Here is a 27450-nt window from a genome sequence, read left to right as displayed (position 1 = left end):
ACAAAACTCGTAAGCCAAATTAGAAGCAACAGTAAGAAACAAAAGAAAACATCTACAAACAAAAGTAATACATTTAAAGTTATTGAATGATGTAATTGTCTTGTAGGCATGTCCCATGGTGGGCTCTACTATGACTCACTGAGTTACAGACTGAACAAGGCTATAGGTGGACAAAAACAAACAGTCGTTACCTCATACGGACAAAAATAAATACATAAATAAAGTATTTTTAGCAGGGCATTACCCCCCAGTACACATACATCAGGACAACAGTCTTATATATACACTAACTCCATGGTTGTAAAAACATGAAAAATTCCTAAAAGAAAAGAACCACTGCCAGGACACACTTTATTCTTTGCATCAGCAGTAATTTCCTATGGAAGGAGGTCATCAGAGAGTTCATCTTCACTGAGTTGGATATATAGTCATAATCTCATTGACTGCAAGGTCAATGAACAGTAGAGAAACAACCATGCCATTACTACAAAACTTCCATCTTATTGACTTAATTCTACCTTCCACTTTAACCTGCCTGTCTATTGCGAAAATCTACCCAGAACTCAAGCATTCAAATATAGATACTAAATGCATACTACATTTGTGCATGAATTAAACTAGCAAACCTCTCCCGGACCTAACCTTGCAAACAGCCTAAAACCTAAACCCACAATGCTAACCGAAAGCACCATAAAAGTTAACTAAATAAAAAAGACTCCCTCCAACTTAAAAAAAAGGTTAACTCTGTTAAACTATATTCGCTAAACCCATGACAGTGACTGTAAAATACCATCAGAAAGAAAAATGGCAAATTTTTTAAAACCATGCTCACAACTAAAAAAACAAAATCACTTAAAACTAGCTAATCACAAAAATAATCAGAAAAAAATGCCTTCTAATAAATAAAAATGAATAAATTAAAGATAGAAAGCTATGATTCACTTTAACTAGCCTAGCACCCATAGTTCAGGTGCAAAGATTAGTTTAAAATGTTGACTGAATAAATTATTTACACTAAATAATCAAATTTTTATTTAACCGGGAAAGTCTGACTTGGAACAAAGCCAATTTTCAGCATAGGCCTGGGGAGAAATGCCCCAGATTCATGTCTGCAAGACGGGAGGAAACCAAAGCATACACACAAGGAGGACATACAGACTCTGCACAGAAAGCACCCCAGCCAAGAATCGAACTAGAAAACCTCTTACTGTCAGGTGACAACACTACCACTGCACCACTGCACCATCCGTCACATATTTGTCCATGTGCTTTTCCATGTAAAAATAGCCAATCATTGCAAGATACAGGTTTAATAAAGTACACAGAAATAAGAGCATAATAAATAATAAAGGAGAAAGTGGGTTACTGGAGTATATTTGGGTCAATAGGTGAATACTAGGCTAACAACTACAAGGACCTTTAAAAGCCTAACTGTACAACCCACATGTGACCCACAAGTTTTATGTTTTAAACATGTATATATGGGGTGATTTTTGGTTATGACATGATTTACTGGCTGCTTCTGTCCATCAGAGACATAGGCACTAGACCAGGGGTGAATTTCCAGTTACCATCTATGTCCTTCCTGTGTTCACGTGAGTTTCATCAAGGTGCTCCAGTTTCCTCCCACATTCCAAAGACATGCAGTAGGTGGATTGGACACCCTAAATTGGCCATAGGTGTGAGTGTGTAGTGTGGAAAAATGACCTCTTCTGGATTTTCATGAGCGTCGGCATCAGGGGCCTTAACTCAGCTTTCGATTCATCCTGCAGCACCAGTTCTGCTTACCAAAAGTGACGCACTGGGCGCTTGCATTCCATGCGCAGCTCCAAGCCTGCAAGTCAGGCTTCTTACCCATTTAATGTTTGAGAATAGGTTGTGATCGTTTTGGCCACAAGACCTCCAATCATTCGCTTTACCAGATAAAACTGCATCCGCTGAGTGCCAGCTATCCTGAGGAAAACTTCAGAGGGAACCAGCTATTAGATGGTTTTCATTAGTCTTTCTTCCCTATACCCAGGTTGGATCTACCTGGCAGTGTAAACCTTGGCTCTAGATGATTGTCAATGTTGAAGTGACAACCTGACTCCATGTGCAAAAATGGGAAGAAGGGGTTGTGGAGAGATGGATGGATATTTGTCTCTCCAACATGTCCTACTTATGTCTCAAGCAAAATTTATTTATTTGGATCCAGTAGTTCTGACGCTGTTTGTTTTGCAGATGTGTAAAAGGTTCATTAGAGTACAGTCCTAGGATGCCTTGTAAGCAGGCATAGATTACTTCTCAATGGTCTGTAGGAGACAAAGCATAGTGATATGGCTTTAAGGTGATCACATAGGACATTATATTTATACCCTGTATTTATGATGACTTCCCTGGACCTTATTTATAAGTTGAGCAACATAGAAAGACTTTCTTACCACCTTGGACACATGTTGGCCAAAGTCTAGGTCATTATCTGTATGAGTTTTCAGATCGCTTACTAGTGAGACACCTCCATACGTCTCAACTATCCAGATTTTTACAGAATGTCCAGATTTTGGCTCATATTTTTGGTCTGTTCCTCATAAAATTTGTGGTTTCCTGGCAAATCACTTGGATGCTCTGTGGATTGAAGTCACTAAATAATGACATACATTTGAGTTTCAGACTTGAAATCCTTCAGAAAATGTATGTTAAAGCAAACCTTGTTACTCTAGCAACTTTCTAGGTTTATAAGAGCAATATTTAAAATATGTCCCTATTTTTGGGCCTTTGTTCCCCCATTTTGTCAGGCTTTGTCCAGATTTCTTGCACTAAGAGGTTGAGAGGTATGTTCACCTCTCAGGTGTGTTTTATTGATGAGATAGTCTCCCAGGGTGGCTGACTTCCCAAAAGATGCTATAATGCATTTCTTGTCATTGAGTTTTAAGCTGCGACTTTTGCACCAGTCATTTGTCTGTGTCAGACCTTCCTGTAAGGGTGTTTGTGTCTTGGGGGATTCTATGACTGCTCCAGTTTGGAATCATCTGTGAACTTGGTCAGTCAGAGACCTTTGAAACTGGCTTTGACTTCTGAGAAGCAGATTTCAAAGAAGAGTGGGCATAGTATGGAGACCTGAGGGATTCCACTGGTGACTGATCTCACTATGGAGGTGGTCTCACTGATCCTAACCTCCTGCATCCCATCCATGAGCCAGCTAGCTATCCAGTATATTATATACAGGTGGAATATTGTATCAAATGCCTTAGCCATATTAGTGAGGGCATTATGTACCATTTCACCTTCATCCATTGCCTTGGTGACTATTTCAAAGATGCCCATCAGGTTCAGTATGCATGACCTTCCTTTGGCGAAGCCCAGCTGAGATGAATCTATATGTCTGGAGTTCTCCAATGTTTTTGCTGACCACTTCCATGATAATTCTTTCCAAGCCTTTGTAAATAAGACTAGTCAGACTAATGGGTCTGTTGTTTCTGGCATCTGTTGATGGTCCACCCTTAATGAAGGGGGCTGACTGTTGCAGTCCTCCATTCTCATGACACACAGCCTGTTTTGAAAGGAGTTAAATAGTAACTTTAGTGGCACTGATAAGTCATGCTTTAGACTATTCTGTAGGCATCCTGGGATATTACTGGGGCCATTGAAGCTGTGATGTGAAGTTGTTCAATCTCGCCGTTCATTCTTAAACATCGGTGCGGAGCTGATCTATTGGCTTCGAGTCGGCCACATTAACAAGCTCAAGATCTTAGAGTAGCTCAAGGCCAAGTCCCTATCCCATGATGCTCTCTGTCTCACCTCAGTTCTAGTTTGCCTCTGCAACAGATCGGAGGTCAATAGAGAGCTCGAGGTTGTTTTTTATTATCTTTATAGCAAAGATTTTGCCTTTTTTCTCCAACTAGAGTGTGTTTTTTGGGCTAGTTAGCCTTAGTTTTAGTTCAAGCTTTATCTGTGCCTTTCCTGCTGATCAGATTTTCGTCCTTTTAAGAGCGGCCGCTCTTAGGCCCCTTGGCCGTGCTTTAGTTGTTATGGAACGTGTTTCCCTATCCTTGGTAGTTTTTCATATTTGATACCTTAAAAGTTAGCTAATTATAGTTAGTGTTAGAGATTTTATAGCTTTATCTATACAGATTGCTAGTTCTATAGATACTGTAGAGTTTGCTGTGTGTATGTGTTAATAGCTGTTACCCTTAGTGTGGTTTAAATAGTTTTTTTTTTTTATTTATTTCTGATTGGTGCGTAATTTGTTGTTAATATGGCTGATCAGAGGGAAAAACAAAAGCCAGGCTTTAAAAAATGCCCTAATACGGGCAGAAAATGTCGATTACTGGCTTGTATGTTAATTGTGTTTATTGTTTGGGGTCAGTCCATCTCCAGGAGGATTGCTCCATTTGCCACTTCTTTAGCAGCAGGGTGTTACTGGAGCACAGGAGAAAACTGGTGGACAGAGGTTTGCTGAAACCAGAATTTCAGGAGTCCTTGGACAAGGCTGACTAGGCTTCCAAGTCATCGAAGTGCTATCAGATCCATCAACCCTGACTACTTTGGTGCTGTTCGAGGAGTCTGGGAGCCGACACTCTCTGGTCAGCTCCGCATGGAGAGTCGAACCGATGTGTCAGTTTCGACCCTTCGTCTCAGAACTTTGGCGCGAATGAGCTTGGCTTCTTCCTCTGGGTCGGAGCTCACTGTTTCAGCACCGGGGAGGCTGCCGTCTTCTTTGGAACCAGCAGCTTCTTCGGGTCAGAGCAATGGAGCCTTCAATGCTATGAGGAGGGTTATGTCTTCCAAGACTCACATGTCATCAGGTCCCTCCTGCTCCTCCCCTAAAGTGTCGCTTCCTGCCTCTACATCATGAGTCCCTGTAAAGCGTCGAGACCCAGAGCCTCAGGTAACCCCATTGGGTAACCCATGTTCTAGTGAGACCTCACCAGAACCCCCACAGATGAGGTTCCCAGGAAGAAACTTTGCAAGAGGAGGCACCTGGACTCCCCTCAGGAGTCTCTTACATCAGACACTGACTTAGAGGAGTCAGAAGGGTCCCCACAGTCCCCCTCTGAGGATATTTCCTTTGCTGATATCCTTGAAGTCCTTAAGCAGAGGGGTGACTGGCAGTCCGTTAGCCCTACTGAGGATGAGTCAGTGCTCCTGAAGGCCTTTGGGTCTCAACCTTTCACCTCCTGGGTGACTCTGCCCTTTGATGAACGAATGGAATTGGTTGCTTGAAGGGCGTGGGAGTCTCCTGATACTATGGAACCTGTCTCTCGGAGGCCCAACAAATTTATTATGTCCCCCCAAGATAAAATGTTCCTCATCAAAGGAATGCCGGTTGATGCCATGGTGGTGGTGGTGGCCACCAAGAAAGAGATGTCTGGAACCTCTTCTACTGCCCATCCTCCTAATAGAGATTCCAGGACTATGGACAGATATGGGAAATGCATCTTTAGTTCTGCGACATTTGCTACGCGATCACTTAACTACTTGACTCATTTTACCCATCTTCAGAGAAATCTCCTAAAAGAGCTTGGAGATACTCTGCAGGGTAGTACAGATGGAGGTGTCTCTGAGAAGGTCACAGCCCAGCTTAATACCTTTAATTCCATAGTTAACTTGTCCATGCTGCTCATTTCTTATGCAGCCGATGGTTCAAGTTGGGCGGCGGGTTCAGCAATAGCTCTTTGGAGACATTCCTGGATGCAATTATATTCCTTTGTGGAAGCCTTCAGGTCTTCTTTTGTTAATACCCCATTCGATGGCTCATTCCTTTTTGGTCCCAAAGTCAAGGAGACCCTCACTAGGTGTGTGCTAGATGGAAAGAATCTATCTGCCATAGGAATCCGTTTTTCCACCCCTACTAGACCATACCTCAAAGGGAAAAAAGGTGAAAAAATGTGGTTTCAGAAGTCCCAAGGAGCTTTCCAGAACACATATAGTGAACCCCCCTCAAGGGGCAGAGGAGGGGGTAATAATGGAAGACACTGCCCCGGCGGCAGAGGGGGTCCGCAAAACCAAGGTGACAGGGATCAGTTCTTTGGCAAGCCCTACCAGTGCTTCTGAAAGGAGGCTTGACTGTCCTACTCTGGAGGCAGTCTGGGGTCGGTTGTCTTTGTATCCAGGTACCTGGCTAGGAATTACAAAATATTCTTGGGTACAAAGCATTGTTACCAGAGGTTACATCATCCCGTTCTCAGAGCCCCCACCTGTTTGAAGAAAAATTCCAGACATTCCACCCAGTCTCAGGGATCAAGCAGCCATAGAAATCCAGAGGCTGTAGGAAAAGTGAGTCATCCAGCCAGTCCCAGCAGACCAGATAGGATCTGGAACTTACTCCAGATTCTTTTTAGTTCCAAAGAAAACAGGAGACTGGAGGCCCATCTTGGTCCTCAGCAGACTCAACACCTTCATAAAGAAGGAGAAGTTCCGGATGTTCATGCTTCAATCAATCCTTCCGTTCCTAGGAATGGGCACTTGGATGTGTTCTATAGATCTCAAGGATGCATACTATCATATCAAAATGGCCACACCATCCAGAGATCACTTGCGTTTCTGGCTGGGAGCCAGTCACTACCAACTCTGAGCACTGCCCTTTGGTCTCACAACAGCCCCCCAGAGTGTTTACCAAATGCATGGCGGTGGTTATAGCTCACCTGAGGCATCTAGGATTCTGAGTTTTTCTGTATCTGGACGAAAGGCTCCTTACCACCACCTCCAGGCATCAACTAATTCTATCCAGGGATCATACTCTCAATCTGTGCTCTCAGTTAGGAATAACTATAAATTTTGATAAGTCTGCATTGTTACCATCGCAGCGTATCTCCTTTATCAGAGCAGACTTAGACACCACCACCGCCATGGTAAAACTGTCACTGGACAGAATAGCCACTCTTTGAAACCAGGTATTGGACATTCTGGTGAGGAAAAAAAGTACCAGCCTCTCAAGTGTTGAAACTACTAGGTACCATGGCAGCTATGCTCATAGCAGTTCCTCTGGGGCATATGCACATGAGAATACCTCAGTGGTTGCTCTTCACCCAGTGGTCTTTCCAACAACTGCCAATGTCATTCTTGATAATGATTACAGATTCTTGCAGGAAGGATCTTCTTTGGTGGTTGACCAGCCACTAGGTAACAGTAGGTCACACATTTGTTTCTCCCCGCCGTCAGCCACAGTGACCACGGATGCTTTTCTGATAGGGTGGGGGGGCTATTTCAGGGAAGAACAGCCCAAGGCACCCGGTCAGAAACAAGAGTCACAGTTGCACATCAATGTCCTGGAGTTGAGAACGGTGCGTTTCAGCACTTCCACGACTCTCTACCTCTGGGGACGATTACGATCCAGACAGACAACATGTCTGTGGTCTGGTATATCAACAAACAAGGGGGAACCAAGTCTTACCCCTTATGTCGAGAGGCCTTGAGAATTTGGCAGTGGACGGTATCCACCGGGCGTTTTCTGATAGCAATGCACATACCGGGGAAATCCAACATAATCGCGGACAAACTGAGCACAGCCATTCTGTTGCTGCATGAGTGGTTCCTCAAAGATGAGGTTGCAGAGATGATCTTCCACAGATGAGGCCAGCCTTGCTGTGACCTGTTTGCATCCCCTATGAATGCCAAATGCAGATGCTACTTTGCCCTGAATCCCCCACCAGGGGACAGTCCAAGGGACTCACTCGTACACGATTGGCCCCTGGGACTCCTATATGCCTTTCCACCAGCTCCCCTGATTCAGAAATTCTTACAGAAAGCCAAAGCCCTAGAAAGGACTATAATCTTAATAGTCCCATTTTGGCCTAGGCAGATTTGGTTTCCTTTACTTCGAGTCTATCATTTGGAGGAACCTTGGATTCTGGACCCAGTTCCAGATCTACTGACACATTCATCAGGGGCCCTTCATCCCTCTCTTCATTCCCTCAGACTGACAGCTTGGCTGCTCTGATTCCCCACCTAGCCAGGTCACATGATTTTTCCTCGGAGGTACAGCATATTCTTGTATCTTTGCATAAAACTTCCACTAGAAAATTGTATGCCAGCAAATGGAAGACATTTGCTTTTTGGGCATCCCAGAATAATATTGATCCTTACGTTGCCCCAATTGCTAGTGTTCTGGAATTTCTGTCTAAGGTTTTCATGAAGGTGCTGCAGCTGCCACTATAAGAGTTCAATTGGCTGCAATTTTGAATTTCCACCTCGGATCTGAAGGTTCTAACCTAATGTCTCACAGACTGTGTAGGGCCTTCTTAAAGTGTACCATTCATCTTAGACTGCCTATTAGACAACCTTTTACTCCCTGGAATCTAAATTTTGTGCTGTCACAGATTATTCTCCCTCCCTTTGAGCCTGCATTGTCCTGCCATTTAAAATTTCTCTCTTGGAAAACAATTTTCTTGGTAGCCATTACCTCAGAACGTAGAGTGTCCGAGCTTCAGGCCCTATCTATAAAACCCCCATACTTGGTGTTTCATACCGACAGAGTGTTACTGAGCACTAATCCTGCCTTCCTTCATGAGGTGTGTTCCGAGACTAACCTGAATCAAGCTATTGAACTACAAACTTTCTTTAGTAACCATTCTAACAAGTTGGAGTATATGTTGCATAAGCTTGATGTTCGCAGGCAGTTAAGATTCTATTTGGACAGAACAAAGGAATTCAGAAAATCAGATCAACTCTTTGTTTCTCATGCTGACACTAAGAAAGGGCTACTAGTATCCAGAGTTACTCTTTCCAAATGGTTAACTGACTGCATAAAATTTACATATTCTGCAGTGAATCATCCATTAGAACATGGCGTGAAAGCGGATTCCACTAGGGCTGTTTCTACTTTTTCAGCTTATGCGGCTCAATTGCCTTTGGACAGTATATGTGCAGCTGCTACTTGTTCTAAGCTGCATACCTTTATCACTCATTACAAAATGGACAGGGCCTCCAGGGACAGAGCTTCCTTTGGTTCCATTGTCCTCAGGAATATACTCCCGTGAGCCACCCAGGATTAGGGTGCTTGGGATGCTACCCATGTGTAAGAATGAGCGGCGAGATTGAGCAACTTCACATAAAGAAGTTATGTACTTATAAACAAAACGGAAGATGAAGCTGGTAAAAGAAACAATAATGTACAAACACCAGCACCGGAGAGGAACTATGCCAATGACTATCCAGTAAGGTCCAAAGCACTCCTTAGTCCAAAGCACTCCTTTATTAACGCAGATAATTTTCTCAATACAACACGTTTTCGTTGCTGGATGCAACTTCATCAGATAACCAGTACTTACCATAACGTTCCATGTGAATTGTTCATCTCGCTTTCATTCTTACATTCCTACCTGCCTTCCCCCTCCAGGTTCTCAAAGAACGAGTGAGACTTGTGGTCTGGTGGGTCTTGTGATATGACTTCTAACTTTGGCTGGAGTACATGTTATGCATTGTATATGTTACATGCTGGGATCAGCAAACTAGATCTGAGGTGAGACAGACAGCATCATGGGATAGGGGCTTAGCCTCGAGCTACTCCAAGATCTTGAGCTTGTGAAAGCGGCCGACTTGGAGCTGAGAGATTGGCTCCGAACCCATGTGTAAGAATGAAGGTGAGATGAACAACTCACATGGAATGTTATGGTGAGTACATAACTTCTTTTTCTTCACCTTAGTGAGCACAGCCAGGACATAACATCTACTTATAGTTGGAGGGGCTATGTTTGAGGGTATTTTTCAGGGTTGGTTAACGGTGAATGGGGGATAAAGTAAAAATTGAATTTGTCAACCAACAGATTCACTATGTTGCCCACTTCAGTGAATGTGGCACTATTAACAACCAGTTTAGCAAACTGCTGTGTGCTGCTTTGAGGCTTCTGACATAGCTAAAGAAGGTCTTGTCTTTTGCCTGGGTCGCTATCTTAACCTCAAAACAGCTTTATTAGACTTAATTAGTCCTCTTTTTTGCAGTTTAGTTTGCTGAGATTATAACAACTGAAGTAATGGTTAGGAATGACAATATTATACCTATATATGAAGTCACTTACAAGCTGCACTTGGCTTTGAAATTTAACTGAAAATATTATCCTGCGACACTGCATATAGCACAGTGGTTAAGGTGCTGGAGTGCAATGTCTGTGACATGGATTTAAATTCCATTAGTTTTTACTCTTATACTTTGCAGCCTTAAACAAATTCCTAGCATGTATACCCAAATGTCACCTCTAAAAGAAGCTTGAATGTTCTGATGATATGATGCCTGTCTGCATGACACATAAAGATAAATATATGCCGTTGACCCAGATTACCCAAATTTGAACAGTAGCTGTATAACGCAAAAAGCTCATTTACTTGTTTAGCTGAAATGATTTTTTGTCACATTTAAATTTTCTTTTGAGTTTGCTATTCCATATGTTGCAGCATAATGTTGGAGAACTTATTCAATATCCACAAGGCTGATGCCTGCTGTGCCACTAATATGCTCCCGATTGGAAGGTGGAAGGTTCCTGTAGATAACATGGTTAATGCTATACATACCTTTGCATCCACAGGAATGGGTAAGCTATGTGTAGCCTTCAATTTCACATGTGGGTGACACAAGTGACTCAGTTCTACTAGGTTGCTTACAGTATCCCTGTACACTCAGAAAAAATGTAGTAGATCTATCAAGTGGCATTGGTTCCTCCTCTATTGGCACAGACAATAGCAATACTTCACATTGTGTGAAGTACTGAAATTACCTGCCAACACATGTTGCTGTGATATGGCTGCTACCATTCCCACTATAATTCCTGTCATGTACATCACAAATCATGTTGTTCAAAATGTGTAAACATGGTTGCACAGTACCACCATTCTAACTGTCCACCATTTTTGTTTCCTTCATTTAGATATTTTGTATGACTAATTTGTATGGGATTCCTTACTGGCAAATCAGTTTGCTCTCAATACCAAGTGTTGTGTATGTGTATCTGGATATAATTCATATTGTCAAAAAAGCACTTATGTGAATTCAAAACGTCAAGGCCACTTTGCCGAAACAGCATGTTATCGAACACCCAGAGCATCACACTTTCACTCTGGGAAACTAACCACTGGGAACCATGGTGAGCTTTGTCCTTTTCTTCACTATAGTGCAATCTCGAAGTTGGTATATTTATTTGGGGGGGTGGGGGCGAAGCCTCCCACATGGTTGGGTTTGATTTGCTTCAGCTTGTTTTTTTTTCTGTGTCAGTGGACAAGTGGTTAGTTTCCCAGAGTGAAATTGCGATGTTCCAGGTGTTTGATAACATGCCTTTTTGGCAAAGTGTTCTTGGCATTTTGTATTTCGTGTAAGTGTTTTTTAGGTAATATAAAGTAGATCCGTGTGTTTAGGTATGTGTGTGTGTGTGTGTGTGTGTGTGTGTGTGTGTGTGTGTGTGTGTGTGTGTGTGTGTCTGTGTGTGTGTGTGTGTGTGTGTGTGTGTGTGTGTGTGTGTGTGTGTGTGTGTGTGTGTGTGAGTGTGTGTGTGTGTGTATATATATATATATATATATATATATATATATATATATATATATATATAGAGGTCTACTTCATTTGCCCTAACTTCCAATTGACTGACACCCATTTGTCTGAGACCAAATGACTGAAATTTCATTTGACCGACACGTCATTTGACCGACACTTCATTTGAATGACAAGTATTATTGGCAAGTAAATGGAATATGCCCCCTTCCCCACTGTAGTGCGACCCTGGAGTTAGAATATATAGGTAGGTGGGTGTGTTTTACTAAGCAATATGAAAGCAAAACCAAACAATATAATATGAAATTAAGTGGAGGGCTTCGCCCCACACTTCCCATTGTGGGGAGCTGTGCCCCCCACACTCCCCCTAACTATCTATTCTAACTCCAAGGTCGCACTACAGTGGGGAAGGGGGCATATTCCATTTACTTGCCAATAATACTTGACAGTCAAATGAAGTGTCAGTCAAATGACATTTCAGTCAAGTGGGGTCAGGCAAATGGGTGTCAGTCAATTGGAAGTTAGGGCAAATGAAGTAGACCCATATATATATATATATATATATATATATATATATATATATACACACACACACACACACACACACACACATATGTATATTACGTATATTGGAACAATTGACATTGTTATATATTTTTATTGGAAAATTTACATTATACTTTGTGCTCTTGATTAACATTATCTTTAATTTAAAAATAAAAGCCAAGAACAAGAGAACAAGTCGACAGCAGATTGATTGTCCTGACAAATGGTAAGTTTAGAAATACCATTGTAGTATCATGCAGTAGAAAGAAGAGCTTCATTGCCCCTCCTACATTTACAGTTTAAAAACAATGAATGAAATCTATGTGCAGTATGGTGCACAATAATCTCAACTGTTTATATAAAACATTTTGAGGATATTTTGTCAGTTTTATTCCATTTTTGCTCTATTAGTTCTGTTTTATCCCTGTGCGATCTGGTCTTTCTACAATAACTGGCATTGTTTTTTAATGTGTTTTCTTTTTAAGTTTGTAAAAATCTATTTTTTCTCACTGAGTTTAAGTTAAGTTATAGTCTTTGATGAGATTCTCTTCCTTGGGAACAAAAATACTTAGGAGTTTACTGGAGGCTTGACTACAGGGATGAGATGTTCCTTGACACAGTATGACTATGTGGATTTCCCCGTTACTGGCTGGACATATTATTCCTCATTTGATTATCTACCTGGAGAGTACATTGGCCCTGTACCCTCCTTTAGATGTAGCTAGTCAGACACACCACCGATAGTAGCTTACAGACGTTTTAGTTATCAGCACATTTTCCAGGGCTTCCTCAAGTAGCGAGTTAGCAAATTTCAGGATTTGAGAGAGTTTAGAGCAACCTCTATTCATTAATGGCTGTTAATTCATTTTGTTTGGTTTGTCTTTATGGACATGGAAATTTCATTCACTTTGGCTGGCTACTAAATCTGTTTTTTTTTCCAAACACCTTTATTGAATTATCACTTGTGACATAGGCAAATTTACATTCATGTAAAAGTAATCAAACAAAATTAACATAACAGACAATATACTTCACATATATTGCTATATATTATATAGCATAAGCAATATTATATACATTTTCAATTCCTACCTTTTTTGTTCTAAACAAGAAACTTATTTATTAAACCATTACTTACTACATAGGCAATCATACATTTATATAAATGAAAAAACACCAACACAATTATAGTCACAAGCATTTTGAATCACAAACTATACTGACCCACTCCCAGTTGCAAATATTATACATCACTACCCAGTCTTTCTCACTCAAACATTACATAGCTAATGTAGGTCCTGCTGCCTTTTAGAACTCATTCCTCCCTTGGATGTACTGTTTCCACAATTCCCATTTTCCCTGTGTAATTTGCTCCTATCCTTTTCTAAAGATCCCAATTCCAGTTGTTTTGTCTCTGCTACTATATTCACTACTTCCAGTATAGCTGGTTTAGATTTTGATTTCCATTTTCTAGTAATTGCTTTTTTGGCAACCACCATTATTAGAGACAGCAAGGCCTTACCATGTCTAGGCAATTCTGATTCTGTATCATAGCTCAGAAAAATCATCTTCCTCATCAGACCAATCTGCCCACCCAGCATGTCTGACAATGCATCCCACAGGGAATCCTTAAAGTCCACTAACTCACAATACTCCCAAAAAATATATTCCCAGTTACCTCTTTCTTTCCCTTCAAACCTCCAACATTTAAAGTCTGCTGAGGAAAAATTATGTGGAGTTTACTTGGGGTATAAAAATATCTACGTAAACATTTCCAGGCAAAAATCCTAAATTTTCTAGATTTTGTTGCATATTTGGGAGACATACATATATCTTCCCGTTGTTTCTTTGTGAATTGCTTATCCAGTCTCTCTTCCCAATACTTTCTAACCTCTTTTGATTATTCTTATATTTATCATGCAATATTTTATATGCTCTACTAATTATTCCTTTTTTAATGGCAGCTTCTGTCTAAATTCCAAGCTCTACCAGTGCTGGTCTGTCATTTAGAATCCTCCTATTTCTTTCTCTTTGCGTAAACTCTGATATCAATCTCTGATAGGGAGTGCAATCTCTGCAGTCCATATAAATTCTTGGTGTCTTCCCATTCTATCATCTTTCCCTCTCTAATTATTGGTTCCCAATACCTTGTTTTTTTGCCAGTTTTCTCCAATAAATTCTGGATGCCTCTTGCCTATTGTCTGTATCCCTAATTGCAGAAATCCCTATTGGTAGACTCTCCTTTCTCCATTCCTGTGTTGGTTTAGTTCTTAGAATACTTTCTGCTACTTTATGGATATAATACTCTTCATGATTATTGTTATTCTCCTTAAAGGCCTGCATCCAAAATCCCAGTCTCTCCTTGTTTCTTGAGCTTCCCGGTGTTTCATCATCATCCCTTTCCACTTTGAATTATAGTTTCCTGCTTTTGCTATGGTTAGGAGTCTTTACTGTGTAGGTGCTACTAAATCTGTTTTTGACAGCATTCTGTGTTCCTTGGCAGCACTCCACTTCATTCTGACATCTTACTTCCTTGGCACACAGCCTTTCTCCCATGCCTGATACCTGTGCTCTCATTTTGAGTAGGTTCCCATTACCCATTTCTTCAGTTAATTCTTTCTACACCTTTTCCCCCATTGTTAATGGGAGGACCCCTTATTAGTGTACTGAAGGGCAAATCTGCAAGTCATTTTTTCATTTCAAGTGGGCTACTGTATGTGTTTCACTTCCATTGAATACACCTGCTGGTGTGAGAACACTTTCCAGAAGTTAGTTGTCATTATCTCTCTGGGATTTTATGATCTTGACTGCTACAGAAGGCCAAACAGACAACACCCTTCCCCCATTCAAACTGTGATCCTCACAGGGTCCTACACTTCACAGATTTCTTATTGACTGATTTCTCTTATGTAGAGTCCTGCACATTTGGTTTGGATGTGATTGCCAGCTTTACACCATATGGTATCATATTATGCTGCACTAGTAGCCCATGGTTTATTACATGCTGGCTAGCCACATTTTCTCCTTTCCACTTTGACCTGCTTATGCATGTATTTGTAATTGATCACATTTTAAAATTATAAGACATTGTAGTGTACTATGTGAAGGTATCTGTGCGATGTTCATTGTTTGTGTAGGGTCTACTGGAATCCTCTGTGATCTAGTATGCATCTTTACACCTTCAAATTCACTGGAAAATGTTTTATGCTGTTTCTTGTTTCCTGTGCACATATCCATAAAGAATAAATATGTCCGTGCATGGAAAAGGTATTATTTATTATGTATGTTCTAACATGTGCAGGAGGTTCATTTATTTAGCATGGTTAGGTATTCTGATATGTGTTAGGGTTAAATAAAAAAAACAGAGCACTCAGACAGGCTACTTCCCACGTACCACACAGTTTTTATTAAATCCAACAAAAATCACTCGAATAGTCACAAATAAAAAAACATATAAAACCATGACTGCTTTAACAGTTTAGTACATTTTTTAAAGCATCAATGGTTTTATATGGTTTTATTTGTGGCTATTTGAGTTATTTTTGTTGGATTTAATAAACGCTGTGTAGTATGTTGGAAGTAGTCTGTCTCTCTTTTTTTGGTTTATTGGTCTCATTTGGGCGCGTTATCCTCCTTGTTGTGTTTATATGTGTGCTAGAATTGCCAATACTTTAAAGAGAAAATCCATGACAATTGATATGCGAGCGCCGAAGGCATGAGGAAAAATTTTTGTAGGGTGGGCTCCAGGGGTATCATCCCCAGGAAAATTTTGTAATTTTGCATCTTAAATCCATGATTTAGAGCAGTTTTGTGACAGTTTTCTAGCATACAAAACTGTCACATAACTGCTGTAAAATATGTATTTCTATCAAATTATTTATGCTTTTTTTACTTATTGGATTGGATATCAGGTATTCTAGAAACAACAAACAATAAGCCTACAGCAAAATCCACCATGGCTAATGAACGGAAAAAGTGGCCTGTCAGCAGTTTGAGACATATAATTAACCACTTGATAATTTAATTTTGTCTAGTCTAGTATTATAGTAGTATTTATAATTCAAACAACAGCACAAGCAGCAAACGTCAAAAACAATTCCACATATTGCACCAAGTAAATAGCGGGACTAGTTTGCTACAGTGAAAAGTGAAAAAATAGTAATGGCAGTAAATACAAAAATCAGCTGACAACTATAAAAGTAGGGTACTGCAAACAGAACTACAGGTGAAAAAATAATACTAGGCCTAATAGCATTAGATAAGGCAGTCCATTTCTTTAGTATGGTTTCACTCAGTCTCACTGCTACCTGCTGATAACAGCAGCTTGTCATCATGCAAAACAAATTTGCAAAGCTCACTGCAGGGCATGCTGTAATTCAGGAAAAAGTACAGTTTTGTACCTACCATAAATGTAGCTGTTCGAGTGTTCACATTGCTGCAGTCATTACACTTGGGTTATCCTGCCGTCAGGCGGTCCCGCAGTCGGCCAGAGTTCCAAAGTCTTGGTCCGGAGTTGGTTGCTGTCACTTCTTCCCTGACGTTAGTGCGCCAGGGGTATATAAGATGCATCTGATGCCATTTTCTTCAGTTTTTCTTGCCCCAGATATCAGGTGCCCCCAAGCAGGTAGGTAATACATATTGCTAATAAAAATATACATATAAAATAAAAAACAATACCTTCAGTTACAAGCAAATACACCACAAAGGTTGTATAGGATAGAAAGGTATAGATAAGTCCAGCTAGTAAAGAGGGGATGGAGGGAGGGTAACCTGGACTGCAGCAGTGTGAACACTTGAACATCTACATTTATGGTAGGTACAAAACTGTACTTTGTTCATTGTGTTACACTGCTGCAGTCATTACACTTGGGTAGAGTCCCAAAGCTAAGGTTGGGTGGCTGGTCTATAAAGAGTTAGGATCGGCTATGAGGCCCTGCAGAACTGCAGTGGCAAATCCTGCTCTGGATTTAGAGTAAAGAGGCAGGTGGTAATGCTTGGTAAAGGTGTGCACTGAACTCCAAGTTGTAGCCTCCAAAATTTCCTTGGTAGGTACTCCTCTGAGAAAGGCTGTTGAAGTAGCTGTTGCCCTGGTGGAATGCGGCCTAATGTTATTTGGGACTGATTTTCCATGCTGTATGTAGCAGTAATGAATACAGTGTCCTATCCATTTGGATATAGTCTGCTTTGAGATAGCCTTGCCCTGTGATCCTGCAGCATATGCTACAAACAGTTGCTCAGTTTTCCTGAAAGCTTTTGTTTTGTCCAAGTAAAAGCGTTGCTGCCTGTGTATGTCCAAAGAATGCAGAAGTTTCTCCCCTTTATTCTGAGGGTTTGGATAAAAAGTTGGCAAATGGATGGTTTGGTTAAGAGCCACACTAGATACCACCTTTGGCATAAAGGTAGGGTTTGTCCATAAAGAAACCCTGTCCTGATGAAAAATTATAAAAGGTTCCACTGCCATTAATGCTTGTAGCTCTGAGACTCTTTGTGCTGAAGTTACTGTCAGGAGCAGAGCTGTTTTCTATGATAAAAATTTTAGATCGGCTGTACTGGCTGGCTCAAAAGGTGGCAGGGTCAGTTTTTCCAAAACGAAATTGAGGTCCCAAGTTGGTGTTGGTGCTCTCCGGGGTGGTCTTATGTTTTTAGCCCCTCTGAGGTACTGCTTTAGCAAGGCATGAGAGAATAAAGGAGGATCCATGTTGTAATGTGCTGAAATGGCAGAGGCGTGGATCTTAATTGATGAGAAGGATAGGCCTTTGTCCAGCATCTCAGTTAAGTATTGTAAAATCTGAGGAATGTTTGGAACAAGAGGGTCAAGGCTTTGAGCCTGGTTCCAGGTGCAGAATCTCTTCCATTTTTCTGAGTAAGCTTTCCTGGTGCTAGGCCTCCTGGCCTCTAAAATGACATCCATAACAGCTTTAGAGAGAGGTGTTGCCTGTTTGACTAATGAATCTGCCATGCAGCCAGGTTTAGGGTTTTGAGCTGACCGTGCAGGATCTGATTGTTTTGTTGAGTCAGAAGGTGTGGAATTTGAGGCAAAATCCATGGTGGGCCTTGAGCTAAGTTCCTTAAGATAGGGTACTAGTGCTGGCGTGGCCAGTCTGGAGCAATCAGGATCATCTGTGGTTTTTCTTGTTTGGCTTTTAGGAGTACCTGTGAAAGGAGAAGCAGTGGCGGGAAGGCATAAACTTTTAGGTTTTTCCAGCTGAACAAAAGAGCATCCACTTTCCATGCTTGTTTGTGATAAGTCCTTGTGCAGAATTTTTGTAGTTGGCAATTCAGTGGGGAGGCAAAAAGATCTATGTCTGGGAAGCCCCATTTTTCTGTTACCATGCTGAAGATTTGTGGATTCAATTTCCATTCATGAGGGTCCATGATATTTCTGCTTAGATCGTCTGCCAGAGTATTTTTCTTTCCTGGCAGGAATTGTGCTTGCAAGTTAACTTGATACGTTAGAGCTGTGTTCCACAAGGTCATGGCTTGCCTGCACAGGGGATAAGAATGAGTGCCCCCTTGCTTGTTTATGTACCACATTACTGTGCTGTTGTCTGTCTTTAATAATAATTGTCCTGGATGCAGAAGGTCCTTGAAAGCTGTTAGGGCATTCTGAACAGCCAACATCTCTTTTTGATTGATGTGAAGATGCATCTGGTCTGTGGTCCACTTGCCCTGAATGCATTTTCCTGCCATGTGTGCTCCCCAGGCATAATCCGAGAAATCTGTTGTTAGAGTCTGCCTGGCTGTGGGTAAGGTAAAAGGCTGACCCTTGTTTAGGTGACATGCCTGTGCCCACCACCGAAACTCCTGTTGTAGGCAGGGAATCATTGGTATTACTGCTTCTAAACTGTGAGAGTGTTGAGTCCAAACACGTTTTAGGTACTATTGTAATTTCCTCATATGCAGTCTGGCATATGGTATTAGTAGTATGCAGGATGCCATGAATCCCAGGGCCTGCAGAATTTTTCTTGCAGGGAGATGGGACTTTTTTGCCAGTAATTGAAAATATTGAGTTAGTTGAACTTGTTTGTCTGGCGTGAGGTAAGCCATCTGGGACATTGCATTTAAGCTGGCACCCAGGAATATAATCTGTTGTGAGGGCACTAGTTTTGACTTCTTTTCATTTACTGTGTACCCTAGAGAAATTAGCAACCTTTTTACAAATGCCAGATGCTGTAGAAGAATGTCCTTTGTCTCTGCTTGAATGAGGCAGTCGTCCAGGTATGGATATATTTGAATTCCTTTTTGTCTGCAAAATGCAATTACTGGTGCCAGACACTTTGTGAAGACCCTGAGCACAGTAGATAAGCCAAAGAGCAGTGCAGAGAATTGGTAGTGCATTGTACCAGCTTTGAATCTGAGGTATCTTCTGCAATTTTGTCTGATAGGGACATGCAGGTATGCCTCTTTGAGGTCCAGAGTAACAAGCCAAGCCTTCTTGCCCAGCATGGGTAGAAGCTGCTGTAATGTCAACATTTTGAATTTCAGAATATCCAGGTAAGTATTTAGAATTGAAAGGTCTAGTATGGGCCTCCAGGCCTTGTCCTTTCTGGGGACCAGGAAGAGTCTTGAGTAAAATCCTTGTCCTTGTTCCTGTTGTGGTACATTTTGAATAGCTCTCATGTCCATGAGGGCTGAAATTTGTTTTTGTTCCTCTGCCCATTGATTTTGTGACAGGTCTGGCATTCCTTTTAGCTTTGGAAAATATGAAAGTGGAACCTGTAACCTTGAGACACAATATTCAGAACCCATCTGTCCTGGGTGATTGTTTGCCAGTATTGAGAGAAAAGTGCTAGTTTTCCCCCTAAGGGGGCTTCCAAAAGGGAAGTGCTTGGCGTATGAAGGGGAAAGTCATTGTGACTGTTTCCTGTAAGGTTGAGACCTATCCTCACCTCCTTTTGGGGTTGAGGTGCCCCACTGTCGTTGTCTGTTTGAGCCTTGGGGTTGAGATCTGCCTCTTGGGCGTCTGCATCTGCCTCTCTGTGGCCTGTCCAACACTGGAAAGGACCAATTCTTTGTTGGCCAATTTCTGCTAAATCGAGGTGGCTGTACCTGTAAGATATCCTTTACTGTTTGCATAGATTTAGCTTTATGCTCCATTTTCTTTAACACCTCTTCTGCCTTAACACCAAACAAGATATCATGCTGTAAAGGAGCATCCAATAATTTTGCCTTAACATGATCAGGTAAACTCTGTTCTTTTAACCAAGCATGTTTTTGAATCACAGAACCTGTAACTGCGGCTCTACAAGAGGCCTCTAAAGAATCAAGACCACATTGCAGAGTATGTTTTCCCACCTGTTCAACTGCATGCAGTAAATCCTGCATTTCTTTACAATCCGGAGCTTCTGAGCTTGCAAGCTTTTTCTGTTTTAACTGAGCCATTAAATATTGTTGGTTCTTAAGCATGTGAAACTGGCAATTTAAAGCTCTTCCTGCTAAAGTTGCAGAAGTGTATACTTTCTTCCCCCATCTATCCAAAGCTCTGGAATCTCTGTCAGAGGGTACTGGATTTTTTTCAATGGAAGCCTTAACCCCTTTTGGACTCTGGGAAATAGTTTCTGGATCAGCAGAAGGGTTTTTATAAAGAAACTTGTGAGAGTCAGGGACTCTATAATACCTATCTGGCTTGGCTGGTGCAGGGGGCAAAGAATCAGGAGATAAGCTGGATTCAGAGAACACATCATCCACAATATCTAGCACAGGTGGAATAGCCAGTGGCCTGTGCTGAGGTAATAAAAGGAAATCCCTGAGCCTTTTCTTGGATTCTGAGTAATCCTGACTTTCCCAATGGAAATGCTCCCTCATGGTATGTAAATTTTCCCCAAAAGAATAATCCTCAGGAGGAGAGGCTGAAGTGATAGATTCTTCAGCATCAGAGTCCTCATATGGGGGTAGAGAGTATCCCTGGTCTGAAGAGGAATCAGAGGAAATGGAAACGTGATCAGAGGAATCATGGTCTGTATCCTGCCTAGGCCTTTTCTCAGGAGGGGGATAGGAACCCCTGATTAGAGTAATGAGGTCTTCGGCCATTTTAAGCATCTGTTTCTTAGGCATGGAGGACTGTCCGGGAGAATGCTGTACTTGTTTCTTTGTCTTTAATGGTACTCTTGTCTTGGCTGTTGCTTTAATGGTAAGTTGTGAAGGTCTGAAAACATCCTCAGAAGCTGATGCCTGCTCAGCGGCTCCGGACCCATCTGAGGGATTAGTTTCCATCGATCCAATACCTTGAGTTTCCAGAAGCCTAGTTGTCTCCACGTGGTAGTTGGAGGCGGTCTGTGGCTCTGAGGTAGCGCGGGTCAGGGGCTGCGAAAGCACCTCACTGAGAACCGGCGAACCGGTGACTGGCCCAGAAGAGGTTTCTTCGTCGGTTTTGGACCTCAGATGCCTGTCTTTATCCTTGTCTTTGCGTTTTTACGGTATTGCGGTCGTCGGTTGATCCGACGGTATAGTATAATTGAACCTTCGGCCAAAGTAGTGTAAAGCAAAATCAAAACGTCTTTTTATAGTGCGTTTGTTAAATCTAGCACAAAACCGACAACTAGTGATGTCGTGATCAGGGCCTAGGCATGAAATACAGTAAGAGTGGAAGTCCTTATGAGATATTTGCTTCCCACAAGAAATGCAATTATTAACTTTTTCTGACATCGGTCTGAGGCAAGAAAAAAGTTTCCCCAACAGAGTACTTAGCTTTATTGAAGACTTCGGATCTGAAATTCGACTTCGAAAATCTCAGGAGTTGGCCAACCGGCACTTGCGAACTGCTTCTGCTTCGGGCACCACACGGCAAGAAAGTCTGGAGAAAATGGCATCAGATTCATCTTATATATCCCTGGCGCACTGATGTCAGGGAAGAAGCGACAGCAACCGACGCCGGACCAAGTCTTTGGAACTCTGACCGACTGCGGGACCGCCTGAAGGCAGGATAACCCAAGTGTAATGACTGCAGCAGTGTAACATGATGAACATCCTACAGTTTGGCTTTCACCAAAGAATTGGTGGCTATGTATCATTCCAAACTCCACTTGGTGTCACTGTTTATCATTGAAAAAACTCTTTCCAGAAAGGCATTGCTCCCCGGCAGTGACAATGCATCTGACATAAAGTTAAACAAGTTAACTAGAAATGCTTCAGCGGTATGAGCCACACTGAAAAACTTCTGCCATCTGTCACACGGTGATGGTAGAGTTGAATCAGCAACAATGCATGTCAGGCTTTCTTTAGCCATGCAGAATTCATCATACAATGCATCCAAATCATTGTCCTGCAATAAGCCCATGGCAGTGCATGCAGTTTTTATATGTTTAAATTCTGATGGTCTGCTGAGCAACAAGTGACTTTATGCAAAAGTGATACTGTCTTCTGATTCTGAGAAATTAAACCACTTGTTCAGGTATGTCAAACCCTTTTCGAGGGCAGCTCAAAAATTTTCCATGATAGACACCTAGAATGACTGCATATCTTTATTTTCAAGAACAACATGTGATCTGGATCCAAAAATTTATCGGCTATGTGTGATTCAATTTTTGTTCTCAAGTCCTGCATTACCAGAAACAGCTCAACAAATGTAAAATCTTCCCCTTCCACATTCTGAACAGAAAACACTGCATATATTTTGCACAAACCATATGTAAGCTTGCTTGATGTTAGCCTTCACCAATTCAAGATCATATGCATTTTCATCTATACCCAGATTTCCCCAAATTCTCTTAGGGCATCCACTGTCTAGAGAAATGAAATACAAAATGATCGCCAGGAAGATTCCAATAACCTATTGACAGTGGGACCGAGAAAGCCATCTGGTTGGTACATGTCTCTGCAGTTCATGCTACTCCAAGTCCATGTATTCAAAAAACTTTTGCAGGTCCATTCTGTGGTTTGTTGATAGGCTGAAGTGTCTATAAATGGATGTCACCATTGTTTCAACATCACAATCCAGTTCATCAATTACCTTCTTCAGAGCATTGTGAATCACATGTGCATCACAGTTAGTTTTGATAATCTTGTCATTTCTTTTCAGCAATTATGTGAAGACTGACTGCTTGTGGCCATAATTGACACTGGTATTATCAGCTGAATATGATGATATGTGAGTGATGTCAAGACCATTTTCAGATAGGACCTGAAATATCATGTATGCTACAGATGTAGAATGTTTATTGTTGAGCTCAACAAAGTCAAGAAGATTTTTGTTAAAGCCAGTTTCCGCAGTAAAACCCATATGAGAAACATCTTGCAATTCTTCCAATTTGATGTATCTGTCGACACAGAAAATCGTGATGTGTTGTTAGTCAAGTCCTTAATGACTGACTTGAATGACTTTGGAGCAAGGACACCAGTCACCAATGTCTCTGACTTAGTGTATCACCAGGTCATCTTCTGGCAAATGACCGAGTCTTGATATAGCTGGTGATTGAGCTTAGCTCCACAGCCTGTGACATTTATAAGAAATGTGATGGCGCATGGCATGATAGATCCTTGTCAACTCTGTTGCTGTTGCCTGTTTATCAACTCCAGTCAATGATGATGCTCTCTTGAAAAAACTGTCAGTGTCAGCCAGTTTCATGGAACGGTGTGCTTTTATGTGAGTCTGCAAATGGCTGTGAGTTAGCAAGTCACTTTTTCCACTGTACACCACCGATACGCTCTTTTTACAAACAATACAGTGAGCAGCGAACACAATGTCCTGGACTGTTTCACACTATCCAAAATCGGTTTGCCATTCGTGATAAAACTGTGACATTCTCTTTTTAGCTTTCTCAGCCTTTACCTTCTTGGGTGGCGTGGCCACACAATTCTGGTCTGAATCACTGTCCATATTTACAAGGCCTTCCCTCATATCCATTAAGAATACAACATGCAGTGAAATATGCCTGCCCTTGAAAAAGAAAAACTACATAATAATATTATCAACTGATACTTATTCAGTACTTGCTGAATTGAGTGGTGGTAGTGGTGGGGGATATTACTTAATCACTGGCATGAGATCAGACATTGTTAAAGGTCAGACATTGTTAAAGGAATGTCATGGGTTACATACCTTATCAAAATGTACAAGTAGAGCTTAATAGTTTCTAAAGGTTTACAAACAGTTGTAGACTTGTTTACAAATAACAGAGATTAGACGCAGGTGAGAAATATCCAGGGATTATGCATCAAAACAGTCTTATTGTGGCACGTGGCCTTGCAGAGTCTGGCTGAAGTTATCCTTTAATATTCTTTATTTTCCATGTTGAAAATGTGAATTATAAATTATAGTTCAGCACCTTTGCTAAGTCATGGTTTATATTTATATATATATAGTTTCACTTCAGAATCTCAAATTACTGAAAACTCGAACTTCATATGGTCGAGACCATACGATCGAGTTTTCAGAAACTCGAAATCCCAAAGTGAAATAAAAAAAAAATACCCAAAGACATTGTTTCTTCAGGGGGGCAAACCCCCTGCACCCTCCCTACTTAAATATACCATCTCTGTGATCGCACTATAGCGAGGAAACAGAAATCGCACATTCTGTGCTTCTGCATACAGTGCGGAATGGGAGATTTCCCTTTTCCCCACTGTAGCACGATCTCAGAGTTGGTATATTTAAGTAGGGGGTGCAGGGGGGGCTTGCCCCCTGTAGAAACTATGTCTTTGGGCATTCTTTTTTTATTTCACTTTGGAATTTCAAGTTTCTGAAAACTCGATCATATGGTCTCGACCATATGAAGTTCAAGTTTTCAGTAATAAGAGATTCTGAAGTGAAACTACACACACATATATATATATATATATATATATATATATATATATATATAGATATATAGATATAGATATAGATATGGGTCTACATTTTGTCAAAAATTCATTTAGTTGAAACTTAGATGACTGGGACCAATTCACTGAAAGCTCACTTCACTGAAAACTCATTTGACTGAAACTAATTTCGTCGAATGGTATATGCCCTTTTCCCCTCTGTGGTGCAATCCTGGAGTTAGTATATATAGTACGGGGTGTGTGGGGGGCATAGCCCCCCCCCCACCTATTTTATACATTTTAAACTATAGACATGACTACTTTAAATGAATAACTCTTTCCAGAAGACAATATATACCTAAACTATCTGGGGGGCTGTGCCCCCCCCCCTTACTATACATACTAACTCCAGGATCACACTACAGTGGGGAAAACGGCATATACCATTCAACGAAATTAGTTTCAGTCAAATGAATTTTCATTGAAGTGAGCTTTCAGTGAATTGGTCCTAGTCATTAATGTTAAGAGCTCTATAATAATTTATGTGGAGTATGTTTGTATTACACATAGGGCTTAGTTTTTGTATAATAATCACAGTCAGCAGGTGTTTCTAAACAGTAAAAGCCAGTGGATTTACTAAACCAAATGTTACCAGTGTTTAATATTTTTTCACTTATTCTGTCTTTACACCAACTTAGCCAGTTGTTCTCTACTACAATGTGGAAATGTGGAAATGTGTTGGTACCAGTATCAATACAGTATGAACAAGTACTCGGTGTTTTAAGACCTTCTCTATTAATGGGCTTGGGTCAGTGCCCTCAGTTCTCACTGTACCTTGCTATATTCCCTGCATACATAATGTAGTTCATTTGCATTGCATGTTTCAGAACTGCATTGTATTGCAGTTGCATTGTCTATGGGTTCAGGGTAGGAGCAATATGTATTACTGGAAGATGCAATATGACAAAACATTTCAAGCAAGTTCTTTATCCTCCTGTCCTTCATTAACAGATGGGTAGTGTCTCCGATCTGGGCAGCGCTTACCTTTTAGTGTACACACTTCCTCAGTCTTTTGAGTATGGTACTAACACTGACTACTGAATGAAAATGGTACAGGAAGGGATGATTGCCTGTATTATGTTACAGTTTTCCTACCAAAAGAGTAGTGATCAGTTATATAAGAAATCAATTGTGTGAACATTTCAGTATTTCATTAGGTATAAACAGAAAGTGCTCTTTCATTTTTTCATTATCACTTTGCGCATGTATGTGTACATAGACACACAAGCACACACACACACACACACACACACACACACACACACACACACACACACACACACACACACACACACATATACACCATAAACTTTGTGACTATAAACAAGTCAGTTAATCATACAATTGTGACTTACCTGTTAACAAAATAAAAACAAAATACAAAAATGAATCACTTTGCTGCATTGATAGTTGTATTCTGAATGCAAATCATACCATTTTCTGACTGCCACCACTTCTTTTTTCGGTCTGGCTCAAATGTTGTGATGACATTTTCAATGCGATGACTCATTTGGCTGTAGGGATAATGATGTCTTGAATCACATGTAAAGCACTTTTGTTCATCCTGTAATGGATAATAATAGCTATGAATTAAAATTGTCAGTCAAAAGCAAGCACATTATATGACTGTGGTATGTTAATAAATAGATACAATATAATAGTAACTGATATTTTACATGAGGTACCTTAGTAATTTATACACAAGACAGTCAGAAATACTAATCCTATGTAAGTCTATTTGTTTGCCATCAGCCTCTAATTTAGTCCCTGTTGTTGTTGTTGTGTCTTTCGGTTTTTCCCGGTTAGGGGTCGCCACACCAGAACTCTGGTCCATTAATGATTGGCAGTATATTTTTACATGCTGAGTTGCCAGCCCTGACGCACAACCTTCAACAAAGGTACGCCCGTTCACGCATGTCTACACACAGAAGACGCTCTAGCTGAGAATCGAACAGGACAACGTCTTACTGTGAGGTGACAATGCTACCTTAGCACCACCACCACCGCAGTCCTCTAATTTAGTCCCTATATAAGAAACAAACAACCAAATGAAAGGGTAAAAAGGTCACACAGATAAACCATTGAGTGAAAACTGTAAGCTAGAGTCTTTACTGTGTAATGCCTTAAAACTCCTGAAGTAGATGCCCATAGGATACATTCAAATGAACCTTTAAGGCAGTGTTTTGGCTACATGGCTTTTAAATGCCCATGACTTTTTACTTTTTAGGGCTTTATGGGTACATTCAGGGCACTACGCATCAGGCTTAATTTTAAGTCCTGTTTTTCTAAAGTGCAGTCATTCAATACGCTTATGCTGTACCAGTAAGGTCTTAAAAAAGGGCTAAACATGCATGTCTACAGCTAGTGGGGTTTGGCTTTATTGGCCTGAATATACTCATAATGGCTTAAAAAGTGAAAAGTAAAAAGTCTTGAGCATTTAGAAGCCATGTAGCTGAAACAGTGTTTGTATATTTATATATTCAGTTTTGGTATGTCCTATAGGAGTCAATAGCATATATCCCATGGACCTCTACTTCAGGAGGTTTAAGGTATTCCAAAGTGAATACTCAGGCCTAGCTTGGCTGGGTCTTTCTTGCAATTTTTACAAGAAACAATGGAATATCTCATTGCACTTAGAAGGATAGCAATTA

At 40.9% G+C, this 27450-nt stretch overlaps 1 protein-coding gene across 2 annotated transcripts in view; it reads right to left on the bottom strand.

The window, feature by feature from the left end:
- LAMB4 (laminin subunit beta 4) overlaps positions 1 to 27450 on the bottom strand; it is a 1139974-nt gene that overhangs the window by 895130 nt on the left and 217394 nt on the right. For both annotated transcript variants that reach the window (XM_044088495.1, XM_044088496.1), the window contains exon 4: positions 26234 to 26363. In XM_044088495.1, the coding sequence (XP_043944430.1) occupies positions 26234 to 26363 (130 nt within the window). The remainder of the gene's footprint in view (positions 1 to 26233; positions 26364 to 27450) is intronic.

The sequence above is a fragment of the Protopterus annectens genome, chromosome 11.part0, assembly GCF_019279795.1.
Source record: "Protopterus annectens isolate FY-2018-M chromosome 11.part0, PAN1.0, whole genome shotgun sequence".
NCBI classification, from domain to species: domain Eukaryota; kingdom Metazoa; phylum Chordata; order Ceratodontiformes; family Protopteridae; genus Protopterus; species Protopterus annectens.
This window is presented reverse-complemented; position numbering and strand designations above follow the sequence as displayed.